This window comes from Phodopus roborovskii, unplaced genomic scaffold (genome assembly GCF_943737965.1).
Source record: "Phodopus roborovskii unplaced genomic scaffold, PHOROB, whole genome shotgun sequence".
NCBI classification, from domain to species: domain Eukaryota; kingdom Metazoa; phylum Chordata; class Mammalia; order Rodentia; family Cricetidae; genus Phodopus; species Phodopus roborovskii.
In genome coordinates this window covers 5901244-5914905 of record NW_026126689.1, presented here as the reverse complement: position 1 = coordinate 5914905, position 13662 = coordinate 5901244, and the positions used below count along the sequence as shown (strand labels likewise).

At 51.1% G+C, this 13662-nt stretch overlaps 1 protein-coding gene across 1 annotated transcript in view; it reads right to left on the bottom strand.

The window, feature by feature from the left end:
- Dennd2a (DENN domain containing 2A) overlaps nucleotides 1–13662 on the bottom strand; it is a 73949-nt gene that overhangs the window by 14535 nt on the left and 45752 nt on the right. Inside the window, exons 6-14 of the mRNA XM_051174631.1 lie at nucleotides 10930–11130; nucleotides 9943–10036; nucleotides 9471–9521; nucleotides 8359–8546; nucleotides 4510–4619; nucleotides 3810–3879; nucleotides 2467–2544; nucleotides 1626–1766; nucleotides 396–544 (exon numbers count right to left, since the gene is read on the bottom strand). Of these exons, the coding sequence (XP_051030588.1) occupies nucleotides 396–544; nucleotides 1626–1766; nucleotides 2467–2544; nucleotides 3810–3879; nucleotides 4510–4619; nucleotides 8359–8546; nucleotides 9471–9521; nucleotides 9943–10036; nucleotides 10930–11130 (1082 nt within the window). The remainder of the gene's footprint in view (nucleotides 1–395; nucleotides 545–1625; nucleotides 1767–2466; nucleotides 2545–3809; nucleotides 3880–4509; nucleotides 4620–8358; nucleotides 8547–9470; nucleotides 9522–9942; nucleotides 10037–10929; nucleotides 11131–13662) is intronic.

The window sequence follows — 13662 nt, the reverse complement described above, 5'->3', positions numbered from 1 at the left end:
CTCCCCAGGCTCCTCCCCCACAAGGTCTTCCCCACAGGCTCCTCCCCAGGCTCCTCCCCCACACGGTCCTCCCCACAGGCTCCTCCCCACACGGTCCTCCACACACGCTCCTCTGTAGATGGCTCACTTCCTGGTCCCCCACTGAACGAGAACTCTGGAGGGCAGGACCGCGTAGCTTTCACCTGGCTTTCCATCACATGCAAGAGTGCCGAGCTCAGTGTGCTACACGGGAAGCAGGCCAAATACCAGACAGGCATACATGCCATGCAGCGCCACCCCTTTTATACCGGGGCTGTGCCTCACAGGCCCGCAGGAACCCCATCTCTACACCACCGAGGGTGTAAGACTGAGCATCATTTACACGCACTAGCAGACGACGTAGCAGAGGTTGGTACCTGAGTTTGTCTGCAATGAAGATGACCCTCCTTTCCAGAAGCAGGGAGGCAAAAACACTGACCAAGTGTCGGACGCTGAGGGAGGAGAACAGAGACTCAAAATCCACGTGCTCTAGCCGGGAGTCCAGTGGGCGACACAGCTCAATCACCTGCCAGGGAATGGTAGCGGCTATGAAGGTGGACTTACACAGCAGGCCTCCCTGTGGCCCTCGGCCTTATAAGGAGGTTCCTCCTGGAAGAGCATGCCAGGATGTGCCTGGAATCGTTTATGTTGAAAACTGACCCAGCCTCAAAGTTCTGGGGGAAAGAAACCCTGTCTTCTGAAGGCCTGTCACTGCTGGAAGAAAATCCCAGGCCTATGCATGTAGCCCAGGTCGGCTTCAAACTTTCTACGTAGCTTAGGCCGGTCCTGAACTACTTATTTATTTATTGTGCATGTATGTATGTATAAAAGTGTCTGTGTGAGATGAGTGTGCATGAGCTCAGGTGCACACGGGCCAAGGCACATACATGTGTGGAGACCAGAGGACGATTTTTCAGGAGTCAGTTCTCTTTTCCCAGTCGGTTCCCGAGATCAAACTCAAGTCACTGGCTTGAGGAGCTAGTGCTTAAAAGAAAAAAAATGCGTCTTATGTGCATGGGCATTTTTGTCTGCATATATGTGCACTATACACGCAGTGCAGAACCCACAGAGGCCATCAGATCCTCTGGAGCTGGAGTTACACACAGATGGCTATCAGTTACCATCTGGGTGCCGGGAATCGAACCCGGGTCCTCTGGAAGAGCTACCAGCGCTCTTAACCACTGAGCCATCTCTCCAACCCCAGGGCTCTGAACTCTTGACCCTCTTGCCTCCACCTTGCAGAGGTGGAATTACAGGTGTGCATCACTGTGCCTAGCCCATGCCAATCACTTCTGTGTGTGTTCCTAGTTTTAAGCCTGCTGCGTTTTTCGTCTTACTCGAATGTGAACAGAGAAGGCTGATCACTGACTATGGACTTGGAAAAGAAGCCACTGACACACCGTGCATGTCTCCAGGAAAACCGTATGCTGTACGGCATGGCTCTTGTGGGTAGCTCCCTGGAACCATGCCTGGGCTGGATAGACTGAGGAGTGATCAAGGAAACCGCTGGGCTGGATGCCCTGCTGGAAGACATGGCCTCTCCAGCCACAGGGACTTGGCTGGCTGGACCACCTGTTGTGACAGAAGAGTCAGGTCTGACAGCTTACCTCCGTCCCCGAGCCTGGCAGGAAGTTCTTGACAGCGATGGTTTTGCCCAGGGCTGGGAAAGGGGCTTCCATGACACTCCTCATCAGGGGCTGCACCAGAGCGGGAGAGAGACCTCTTCTTTTTTCCACCTCGTCCAAGATCTGTGAGAGTCAGAAAAGCAGCTCAGCCGCTCTGAAGTCAGGGGGCCAAGGTGTGCTCAGTCCTGCCACCACAGGCCTGCCACAGAGACTCCAGCTCATGAGGTGCCATTTGCTCCTGAGTCTATCCAATACCGGACCCAATTCTTTCTCTCCTCTGTGTCCCTTTGTCGTGTGACTTTGTAGTCCATACTACTTATTAATAGGGGACCCATGGTTTCTTCTTTCTCTTTGGCACGTGACTTACTGGGCTACTCCAAGCACATTTTCTATCCCTGGCCTTGGGATCAGGCAAGGGCTGACTGAAACTGTAAACGAGACACCCTCAATGAAATGTTTTCCTTTGTAAGAGTTGCCGTGGTCATGGTGGCTCTTCACAGCAAGAGAAACCCTAACGAAGACAGCCTCTGTCTCTCCTTCAGGACAGTTCTTAAAATCCTCTTTCTTGACAGGGTTTCTCTTGCTATCGTCCTGGATGACCTTGAACTAGCAATCCTCCTGCCTCAGCATCTCCAGAGCTGGGATTATAGGAGTGGGCCACCATGGCCACACCCTTATCTCTCGAACTAATGATGAGAGAGACTGATGAGGAGTGGGGGAGGGCAAAGAAACGACAGGCAAAGTAACAAGACGGAGAGCAGCAGCAGCAGCAGAGGCAGCGCTGTCCCCCCCCCCCCCCACTTCTCTCTGGGCACGTTCTCACCTTGGAAAAGAGGCTGAAGCATCCCAGGCGGCTCACAATGCAATAAACTTCAGGAAGCCGCTTCCCTTTGCCTCCAGGCTTTTGGGGAGGGAAACATAAGGACATCATGAGTGTCACCATCAGGGAGAGAGAACGCAGTGTCCTGGAGCTGTCATGTGAGGCGGGTACTCACCGTCACCCGGCTTTACTTCAGAAGTCTGTCAGAATCCTCCGTACAGCTTTGCTTTAAAAACCTGTTCATTTGTGTGGGCGTGGGAGCCACGGCGTACTTGTGAGAGTCAGGGGCCACCTACAGCTCAGCTCCCTTTTCTAAGATCCAGTCACACCCTGCAGCTGGAGTTATGGATGGCTGTGAGCCAAATCCAGGTTCTTCGCAAAAGCAACACGTGCTGTAAGGCCCCGAGCCAGCTCTGCAGGCCCAGTTTAAGAACTTTTTTGTTTTTAAATGTATATTCGAGTGTTGCCTGTAGCAGATGCCAGTTCTGCTGCAACCAGAGTGATAGACAGTTGTGAGCTGTGGTGTGGGTGCTGGGAATTGAACCCAGGTCCTTTGGAAGGGTGGCCAGGGTGCTTAACCACTGAGCCATCTCTCCAGCCCTGAACCTTCTCTTGTTAGCACCTATTCTGAATGTCCTCACTCAGCCATCAGAGTCTGTTTAGCAATGTTTCATTACAAAGGAAAATTGGCTTAAGGAGAGAAAGGTCTTTAATTTGGTGGGGGAAAAAATGAAAGAGGCATTTCCTTCCCTTCCTCCCTCTCTTCCTCTCTTCGTTTCTTCGTTCTTGGTTTTTCGAGACAGGGTTTCTCTGTGTAACAACAGCTCTGGCTGTCCTGGAACTAACTCACTCTGTTTGAGTTTCAGGCTAGCCTTGAACTCATAGAAATCTTCCTGCCTCTGCCTCCCAAATGGTAAGATCAAAGGTGAGCCAGGCATTGGTGGCGCACGCCTTTAGTCCCAGCGCTCGGGAGGCAGAGGCAGGAGGATCTCTGTGAGCTTGAGGCCAGCCTGGTCTACAGAGTGAGTTCCAGGCAGGCCAGGTTCCAAAACAATACAGAGAAACCCTGCCTCAAAAACAAAACAACAACAACAAAAAAAAAAAACAAAAAACAAAACAACAACAACAAAAAGATCAAAGGTGTACGCCACCAAGCAGAGAATGAAGCATTTTCTTACTGATGGAAACAGAGGCATCACCTCTACCTGCTAAGAAAACTTAGTGAGTCTTCAACCCCCCCAGCCGCGCGCACACACCACCTGCACCTGCTCCTCCAGCAGGGTAGGCGAGACCTGAGTCTCAAGCCCTAGGAAGCTCTGGCTGGGAGAAAGGCAGAGAGTACTGACCAGCAGTCTTCGGCAGTATCCGAACCGTCTGCTCCCGTCTTCTCCAGTTAAGACAAAGGAGAACGTTTCACTGTGGTTGTGAAAACACAAACAAGTTACAAAGCGGGGAAGTGGCCGTAGGCGTGGGGAGGCAAGGGGCTGTTCCAAGTGGGTGGTGAGGGTGTGGCTCAGGAGGGGACACGACTGGCCATGGCGTGGCTCTCTAACAGAAATGCTCTTACACAGATGCTTTGAGGCAACTGCAGGCCAACTTCACGAGACACAGCAACCCTCACACACTCAGCATGTATGAGCCTACTGAGCTGAGCCAAATGCCGACAGCTAACACCATGCATGCGCTAAAGCGGAAGTGTGAACAGACCCCAATAGGAGTGGCAGCTACCCAGGCCACTGGGGTGCTTCCCGAGCCCGTGTGGGCAATGGGCGGTGGGCCGGTTCCCTAATTTTTCCCAGATTAGGATTATACTCGGGAGGCTTCTGAAACACACGGGCCTCTAGACTGTGTGGAGGCTTCATAAATGCCCACTTGGAAGGTGTCCCTTGTCTCAGGGAAACGTTAAAAATACACGGGAAAACTAGGCTGGTGCCCCTCAGGGTAGCTTAACTCCCAAATTGCGGGCTCTGCCATCTACGACCTCCTCACCTCCCGATCCAACTCTCTGAGTTTGGGTGTGGGGAGAGGGGCGTCGAGAGCTCCTACCTGGTGAACTCCTGGACGGGAGCCCAGTCCTTGGCATCAGGGAAGCAGAACTGAGGGATAGCCTTCAGTTGGTCCTCAGCCTCTCTCATGAACTTGAAGGACTTTTCCAGCTGCAAAGAAAGATGGGGAGGGCTTACAGACTAAGCCCCAATAAGGGGGAGGGAGGTAAAGTTCCCCTTGTCCCTTCTCTGGCCATGACTACCGGCTCAGCAGCTTCCCGGGGAAGGGTTTGGAGCTCGTCTGTGGGCTGTTTCCCCCAAGACAATGCAACTGCAGTCTGAGAGGGCAGTCAGCAAGCACCTTCAGAGAGACATTAATACTCTGGGATACAGCACTCAGGTCAGTAAGGAAGAGTCTCCATGGCAGCCCCTGCCAAAGGGGCTCATGGAAATGGGGGGCAGCGCTGCACGCCAGCTCTTCTGACCTCCAAGGGTGCTAATTCTCATAGCGACTACAGATAGCGCGGCCACATTATACAGGGAAACCAACTAGCTCCTGGGGTCACTGGATGTGGAACTGGAAGGGACTGGACACAAGGAGGCTCGCCCTCTCATTTCAGACAGTAGGAAGCATGCCCTGTGGCAGTAAGGGATTGGTCCTGCTCACACAGTGAGTTTAGAAGTTGGTCTCTCTGTCTCCAGTGATCAGGATAGGACTCAGGAAGTACAGACGGGCAGGAAGAGGATGAATTAAACTCTGATTTAGAGATTATATTTAGCGTCACAAAGACTGGGTGTGGTCGTGCATACACAGAATGTCAGCCGCTTTGCTACATAGCGAGTTCAAGGCTGACCTGGCTCTGTGAGACTCTATGTCAAAATAAACTGAAACAAAATTTAATGAGTTTGCTCATTTTATAGATTTTTTTTGTGTTCTATTTGTTTGTTTGTTTGTTTGTTTATTGAGACAAGGTTTTCTCTGTGTAGCTTTGGAGCCTGTCCTGAAACTAGCGCTGTAGACCAAGCTGGACTTGAACTCACAGAGATCCGCCTGCTTCTGCCTCCCGAGTGTTGGGACTGAAGGCATACAACACCGACACCCGGCTTGTTTTTATTCTTATTATTTATTATTATTATGTATTATGTGTGTGAACCTGGGTGAGTTTATGTGTGCTATGCTTGTAAAGGTGCCCTGGGAGGCCAGAGCGCACTGGCTGGGAGCCACCTGATGTGGGTGGCAAGGACTGAATGAAGGTCCTCTAGAAGAGCAGCAAGTGCTTTTAACCATTCAGATCCTTGGTTTTTTTTTTTTTGTTTTGTTTTTGTTTTTGTTTTGTTTTTTAAGTTTTTTTTCTTGTTTTACTTTTTTGAGACAGGGTCTATGTAGTTCAAGCTGGCTTCAGGTTTGCAAAGATTCTCCTGCCTCAGTCATAAGTGCTAGAATTACAGGTGTGAGCAACACTAATAATGGGATATTATTAGTGTGAAATGTGGTCTGCCAACCTTGAATACAGTAATCATTGGAATGTGAGATTAAACCTATTATTTAGGGCTGGAGAGATGGCTCAGAGGTTAAGAACACTAGCTGCTCTTCCAGAGGTCCTGAGTTCAATTCCCAGCAACCATATGGTGGCTCACAACCATATGTAATGAGATCTGGAGCCTTCTTCTGGGGGATACATGCAGACAGAACACTGTATACATAATAAATAAATAAATAAATCTTAAAAAACAAAACAAAAAACAAACAACAAAACCCCATTATTTAAAAGCTTATAAAAAGCCTGGGCACAGTGGTATATGCCTTTAATCCCAGCACTGGACAGGCAGAGGCAGGAGGATTTCTGTGACTTTGAGGCCAGCCTGGTCTACACAGTGAGTTCCAGATCAGCCAGGACAAAATGGGGAGTCCCTGTTTCAAAACGTGTGTTCATGCAAGCACACATTCAGAAAACAAAACAAAATTATCAAAAATCTAAATAAATAAGGCCAAGTTGTGGCTATATATAAAACCCTATCTCAGAACAAAAGAAGGTCCAGAATGAACAAAATAAAACCAATATACATAAGAAATGTCAGTGGCAATATACATTTCCACCAGAGGGATCACATAAGCAGAGAAGGATTCCCCGCATACTGGGGCATCAGAGAACTTCATAAAAGATACTTCAGAATTTGTATTAAATCTGTTTTAAGATAACATGCTTACAAGGCTGTGCATGGGCCACGACACAAATCCATCACAACGGCTGTAGTACAGAGACACAGGGAAATCCAGTATGAGTAAAGACTGGAGGGCCAAAACAACGGCATGCTAGCTGCGGAGATCATGGGTGGCTTTGCTTTGTTTAGATCTTTCTGAGTTAGCTCCATTTTCTATGGTGACTTCTAACTCTCTCCTAGGAAAAGGCATCTGAGCCCAAAGGCCCCCTGGTTGGAGATGGCAAGCAGCATTCATCACTTCTGATGACTTCATGATTTAACACCTTTGTTCCCGGAACGCCACTTAAGTGTTACAGTGTGCACACCCATGTGCCAGGCACTGAGGGCAGCGAGGAATGACAAGACAGCCAGTCCTTCAGGCCTTGGTGCCTACTGGGCCCTCGACCAGGAAAGACCCCCAAATCCAGACATCCAGACCCCATGCAGTGGGGGTTTTCAAGAGAGTGTCTCTTTCTTACCGGCATGGCAATCGAAGGCGGAGGAGGAGGTGCCTGGGGGGGGGGGGAGCGTGTGTGCCTGTGTTAGCACCGGGCCACTGTGTTAGCCCACTATGGTTAAAGAAGGCTGGCTGGGAAAGGACACAGGCAGACAGGCCTTGGAAGGGTCCTGCACGGGGTGGTTGCCACAGGAGCCCAGCATGAGTCAAGATGAGCCCCCCTTTTTCTGGGACCCTGGTGTGTATGGCTGTCAGAGCCTACTTCCTGACAGCCTTTGTGCATGTAAAAACTCGTTTAGCACACTCCTGGTATGCCTTCCTAAAGGACAGGAAACCCATTCTATTTATCTTATAATCACTTGGGGCCAAGCAGAAATAACTTGAATGACTGAATGTAAATTCTGTTTGGACTGAATTCGAATACAGTAGACTATTTAGTACATATTTCAAAGCCTAAGAGTAACTTCAGTGTCACCGGCCACGCCACAGCAGGCTTTATTAACAGCCCTTTATTTTAGGTCCCTTGTGTATAGTGTTCTGCCTGCATGTACTCCTGCAGGCCAGCAGAGGGCTCCAGATCTCATTATGGATGGTTGTGAGCCTGCCATGTGGTTGCTGGGAATTGAATTCAGGGCCTTTGGAAGAGCAGCCAGTGTTTTTAACTGCCACAGCATCTCTCTAGTCTCTGAAAGGGTTTTTGTTGTTGTTGTTTTGAGATAGGGTATCCTGTGTCCCAGGCCTGACTTGAACTCACTGTGTGCCCTTGAAGATGACCTTGAACTTCTGACCCTTTTTCTCTACCTCTCAAGTGCTGAGATCACAGGTGTGCACTAACCCTGTAATGCACGTGGGATCAGGGACCAAACTCAGGGCTCCATGCGAGTCTAGAGCTCTACCGGCTAAGCTATGTCCACAGCCCTGGAAGAAGTTTGTTTTTTCCTTTTTGTTTTGCTTTAAGACAGGGTCTCACTACGTAGACCAGATTGGCCTCCAACACACAGATCCACCTGCCTCTGTGTCTACCTCTCGAGTGCTCGAGTGCTGGGCTTAAAGACTATGCCACCATACCTTCGAGTATTTTTGCCTTTTTTTTTTTTTTTTTAATTTCCCAATGTGGCAGATACTCCTTAGGGCTCACTTAGAAGGTTCTAGACCAAAGTCTTTCCCAGACTGTCTCACCTCCCTGAATCCAAGCTGATAGCCAGGATGTGCTGGTCCCCAGGCAACCCGTGGGGACCAGTCCCCCCCTACCTTCAGAGGAAACTGCTGGGTGAGTTCTGGCACATAGGCAGCCCCTGCCTGCTTCTTGTGCAGAGACACGACCACAAAGTACTCGAAGAGCTGCCTCTCCTGGTACTCAATGAGGTCCCGGTCAAGCGATGAGTACCGAGGGGCCTGCTTGAGGCGAGACTTCACATTGACCAGGCGCCGGCTGTGAGCTGTGGGGGAAGAAGCCACAGGCCTGACATGACTCATTTGCCAACGTGGGGCTGCTCGGTGCTCGCACATTATGTAATTCCTAGCGTGGTCCCCGGAGTCTTTCCACGTCTAGAAAACTAGTAGGAAACCCTTTCTTTGGGCCTCTCACCAAACTCAAGGAAGGGGCATGTGTCACTCGCAGGGCTCAGGACCGGCTGGGGCTTCGCCATTAAGCCTCAAGTCGGAAGCTCCACAAGGCTTCCCCTCCATCTGTCTTCAGGGTGGGGACTTGCACATTTCCCCTCACGCACTTCCATCGTCTTTCGGTTTGTGCGATGTGACAAAATCCAGACCACGGAGCTTTGTAAACACCCCATGTGACATGCTGGCAGAAACCTGGCTACCTCAAGAACTCACTCCCACTTCTGGCCCAGCCACTTCTCTGCAGCGGGAGTGGACTTGTTTACTCTGGGGGTGGTCCAGGTCGTAAGAGGGTGTCAGCGGTAATTTAGGTGGGGGACGCTAAGAGGACCAGTCACCTGGATCAGAACCCAGGGCTGCCCTCTCTGTTGGCCAGCGGGGTCTGAGAGGTCTCAGAAAACTCACTAAGGCTTGGACCTGGACCACTGGATAGATCTCCAGGGACCAATTGTTTCACTTATTTCATCTGGCAATCGAGGAGCCGGAGGCTCGGAGATCTTAAGGCGATCACTCGAAACTCACAGCCATTCTCAAGTGTGGCGCCTGGCATCCTCAGAGGCGCGCGAACAAGCCGCCACACTACTGTCCATCCCCAGCTGGCCCACCCCTGCTCACACTTTAGGCCCTGTGGCCCTCCCAGACGTGCATGCCTTGCCAAGCAAGCCTGAGCAGGGCAAAGTCCGTCCCTCCACAGCAGGGAGGCGCCAGGGCTATGGCTTCCCCCTGGACCCTTCTCTCCTCACCTTTCAGCTTCTCCTCAGTATCACTGTCCGACTCGCTGTTCTCGTCTGTCACTGGGGCAAAAGAACAAGGAAGGGAGAGGCAGATGTGAGCTCCAATGCGGGCAATCAGACCCGAAATTTCCAGGCCAGAGGGGGTGTTTTGTTAACTGTGTAAATATGCCGGTCAAATTCTGCTCCTCTCCATGTGTCAGCAAGCCACTTTGACTCTGGGTAAGGATTCCTCTATCGGATCACACCAGAAGAGCCAGGAAGGCTGCTGCCAGAGCCAGCTGCGTGCAGCCCTCAGCTGACTTGGCTGATGGAAGTGGCAAGTCGGAGGGAGGAAGCTGGAGCTTGTGCCACCGCCCCAGAGCGAGGGCACACAAGAAGCAGCCACTTGCTTCCTCCTCCGAGAACCAAGAAACAGAAGACGAGACGTGCCCTGGGGGAAGGGTGATGCCTTCAGAGTGTCGTGGGGCACAGAGGTACCGACCTTTTCCTGAGTTGCTCTCTGTGGACTGGGAGAGCCTCTTCATCCGCTTCTTTCCTCTGCGGGCCTCATAAATGGCATTGATCCTCAACACCAGCTGCCAGACAGCAGAAAAGACAGCGTTAGCTCCCTCCCTGCTGCCCAGGCTGGCCCGTCTCTCCTAGCCTGACAAAGTCCAGGGAAACGGGCAGGGGACACACTTCCCGCTGCTGCATCGCCTGTCCTCTGACCACACAGAAGGAGGCCGTCCTCACGGCTGGCTGGCCCCAGGAGCAGCTAGGGTCTAAAGAGTCCTGCACCCGGCTGAGACACTTGGGAGGCTCGGGGACAATTTCCTGGCTCTCAGTGTCATTCAGCTCTCACTCCAGTGCTGTGGCTTAGGAGAGAGCTGTTTACTCGCAAAACAAATCAAGAGAAGGAAAAGACAGAAGACATAATTCCCAGGCAGGGCCACGTTGCTGGGAACCATCCGAAGGGTGTCTGAACGGCCCCCAGCTGGTGGGAATAGCGCGGACGGACTATGCAGAGGGGGCTTGGTAATGGAGCCTCATGGTCCCCTGAGTGCTCTGGGATGGGCCACGTCGCAGGGCTTACGACCACCCAACCCACATGACTTCTCTGAGCAACCTAGCAAGACCCTGTCTCAAGAAGAGTTGGGGATCTATCTCAGTGGTGGAGTGCTTTCCTGGCCGATGTGAAACTCGTGCCCAGCCTCTCTCTCTCACACACACACACTCTCTCTCTCTCATACACGCACACACAGGCAGGAAAAGACTGGAATCAAAGGTTAGTTAAGGAGGCAGGGAGAGGAATAACTAAGGGGAGGACACAGGACTGCAATAATAACAGATGATGGACCCACATGTCCTAGTCTACTGGCTTCACTGTGGCCGTTGTCCCACGGTGACACAGGAAGCAGAGGACTTCATACTATCCTCAGCGTCCTCTACAGAGAAGTTCCCAGACCTCAAACCCTGAAGTATGTTTTACCCTGGGGATCTTTCTCTTCTTCCTGCCATTCTGTAGGTCTCCAAGGTTAAAGAAAGTGTCATCCGGGCTGCTGGGTGTAGAAGGAGGGCTGGCCCTCACTGGGGACCCAGTTCCATCTCGACTCAGCTTCCTAGTGTCCAGCAGTTTGAAGTTTCTTCTCTCTGAATTTTGCCGGAAAAACGCGGACTTGGGCAAGGATTGCTGTGTGAGAAAGGAGAGAGGGCGTAAGCCCAAATAACAGCATAAAGGTGGGAGAGCTCAGTGCGGAGACAGACAGGGAAGCGGGAAGCGAGCAGGCTGGGAGACAGGGAAGCGAGCAGGCTGGGAGACAGGGAGCCTGGCAGGCTGGGCTGGGAGACAGGGAGCCTGGCAGGCTGGGCTGGGCTCCCAGGGTACCTGGGGTTTGCTACATTAACTATGCTGTGCTACCATCCAGTTGTGGGAAATTTATGTGACAGAGGATGTAAATCTAATCCAATGTCTCTCACACAGGTAGGAAGCCACCTGCCTCCACCGGGCTTTACAGATGAGGCTGGATGGTAAAAGACACACGTCCTTGTAAATTACAGGACTAAACTGGCCGCGACCCTGGGGGGCTGGCTTTCCAAGCGCCTGCTCTACAGAAGGTTTCATCCCTCTGCGCATCAGTATCTTTTTTTATTTGTAGTATTGGCATTTGAGTCTAGGGCCTTCCACAGACAGGCTAGAGTCCTAATCCAGGATTTCATTTCTAAACAAGCCTCTTCCAAATCATAAGGTGAATAGAGAACTTACTTAAAAGTTTACCAGTCTGCAGGGGATGTAGCTTAGAGCACTTGCCCAGCAATGCAAGATGCCAAGTTTGATCTCCAGTACCCCCCAGAATAAAAATTATGAGGTGATAAAGACAAACCGTAACAAACCGGCAACGCGCGCGCCCTCTGACCCTGCGTCCAGCCTGGGCATTCCCCTCGCTGAGACACACATGCTTGGCTAACATTATATTGTACATGGAAAGTCACACTCTGCAGTGAATGCCATATATTGTGACGTGGCATATAATCGCAGAACACTGCAAGTAAGTTATGAAGTGCCCAGACAGTGGAGTAGCGTGTGCAGCTGTAGGGACAGAAGTTAGTGCGCTGGTAGAATGGTTCTTTCGGGTACATGTTGTTATTATTATTTTTTTTAATTTATTTATTTTTGACGGCAAGCACGGCTCTGGCAGGCCCTGCCCTTCACCCCCACTCCCTCCGCCTTGCTATAAGGACTGTTAGATGACATCCCTAAAGCTAGCCATCAAGGACTATTCCTTTATTTGAACACTTCCTCCCCCTGAGGCTGACTACCACGGTCCAGCCATCAAAGTATATTGAAGTCCAGCAATCCAAACCCCCTTCGGGTCACCTAATTAACATGCCCAGCTAGGATTAAACACCCCCTCCTAACATGGGCTCCCCCTGTACCTTTATAAACTGCCATTTGCCTATGCGCCACATCTGTCTCCTATCCAGAGGACGTCCGTCCTCTGTCCCACTCAGGGACGAATACCCCTTCCCCTCCTCCCTGGCCCTCCATCTCATCTTTTCCCCTTATCCCTGCCCTCTGTGGCAAATAAATCTCCTTTGTGCTGAGAACCTGGCCTTGGGGTTCTGAGCCGATACCGACCCTTTCCATTTTTATGAGTATATGTTTGTGCAAGAAGCCAGAAGAGGGTGTAGGGTCCCTTGGAGCCGGTGTTACGGACAGCTGTGAGCTGCCATGTGGGTGCGGGAATTGAACCCAGGTCCTCTGAAAGAGCAGCCAGTGCTGGTATCTGCTGAGCTATCTTCCTCTCTCTCATATTTCAACTTTTAACAATTATTTATTTATTGTAAATGCACGTCACTTAAGAATGCGGAGGCCAGAGGCCAGTTTTTCAGTACTCAGCTCCCTCCTTGTTTCTGAGGCTGGGCCTCTCTTGTATTGTATATGCGGAATTCCTGATGACTCGCTGCCTCTCATCTAGCCACAACAGGGCTGGGACACAGATGCTCACCGCCATATCTGGCATTTTGGAATCACCTACTTATTTACTCTCACGTGTGCGAGCGCATGATGTGTACGCAGACGTGTGTGCTGTTGCACACATGAAAACATCAGTTCCTTCCCTCCAAGCTCTACAGCTTTTCCTGGGGTCTGAGGACCCAACTCAGCTTGACAGGTTTGTGCAGCAAGTGTTTGGACTCACTGAGCTATCCTGCTGGCCCATGCATGAAAAGCAAGTCATAGGGGCTGGAGGTAAGAGCATTGGCTGCTCTTCCAGAGGTCCTGAGTTCAGTTCCCAGCACCCACATGGTGGCTCACAACCATCTGTAATGCGATCTTCTGCCCTCTGCTGGTGTGCAGACATACATGCAGGCAGAACACCGTATACATAGTACATAAATTAAAAAAAAAAGGTGAGGCATGGCATGTTGACAGAACCATTAACCACTCATATCAGCTTTCTTTAAGTGTGCTTTGCCCAGCAGCTCGTCTGCATTCACCCCTTGATCTTAGGGAATATGATGCTTGCACAACTGATGGGAGGTGAGGTGGCTCAGCAGGTGGCAGACACTCACTGACAAGTCTGAGGACCTGAGTCATGGTAGAAGAAGAGAATCAACTCATGCAGGCTGTTCTGACTTCCACAGGCTACTGGGAGAAATGGTGTGTGTGTGTGCGTGCGTGCGTGTGTGTGCATGTGTGTGTGTGTGCATGTGTGTGTGTGTG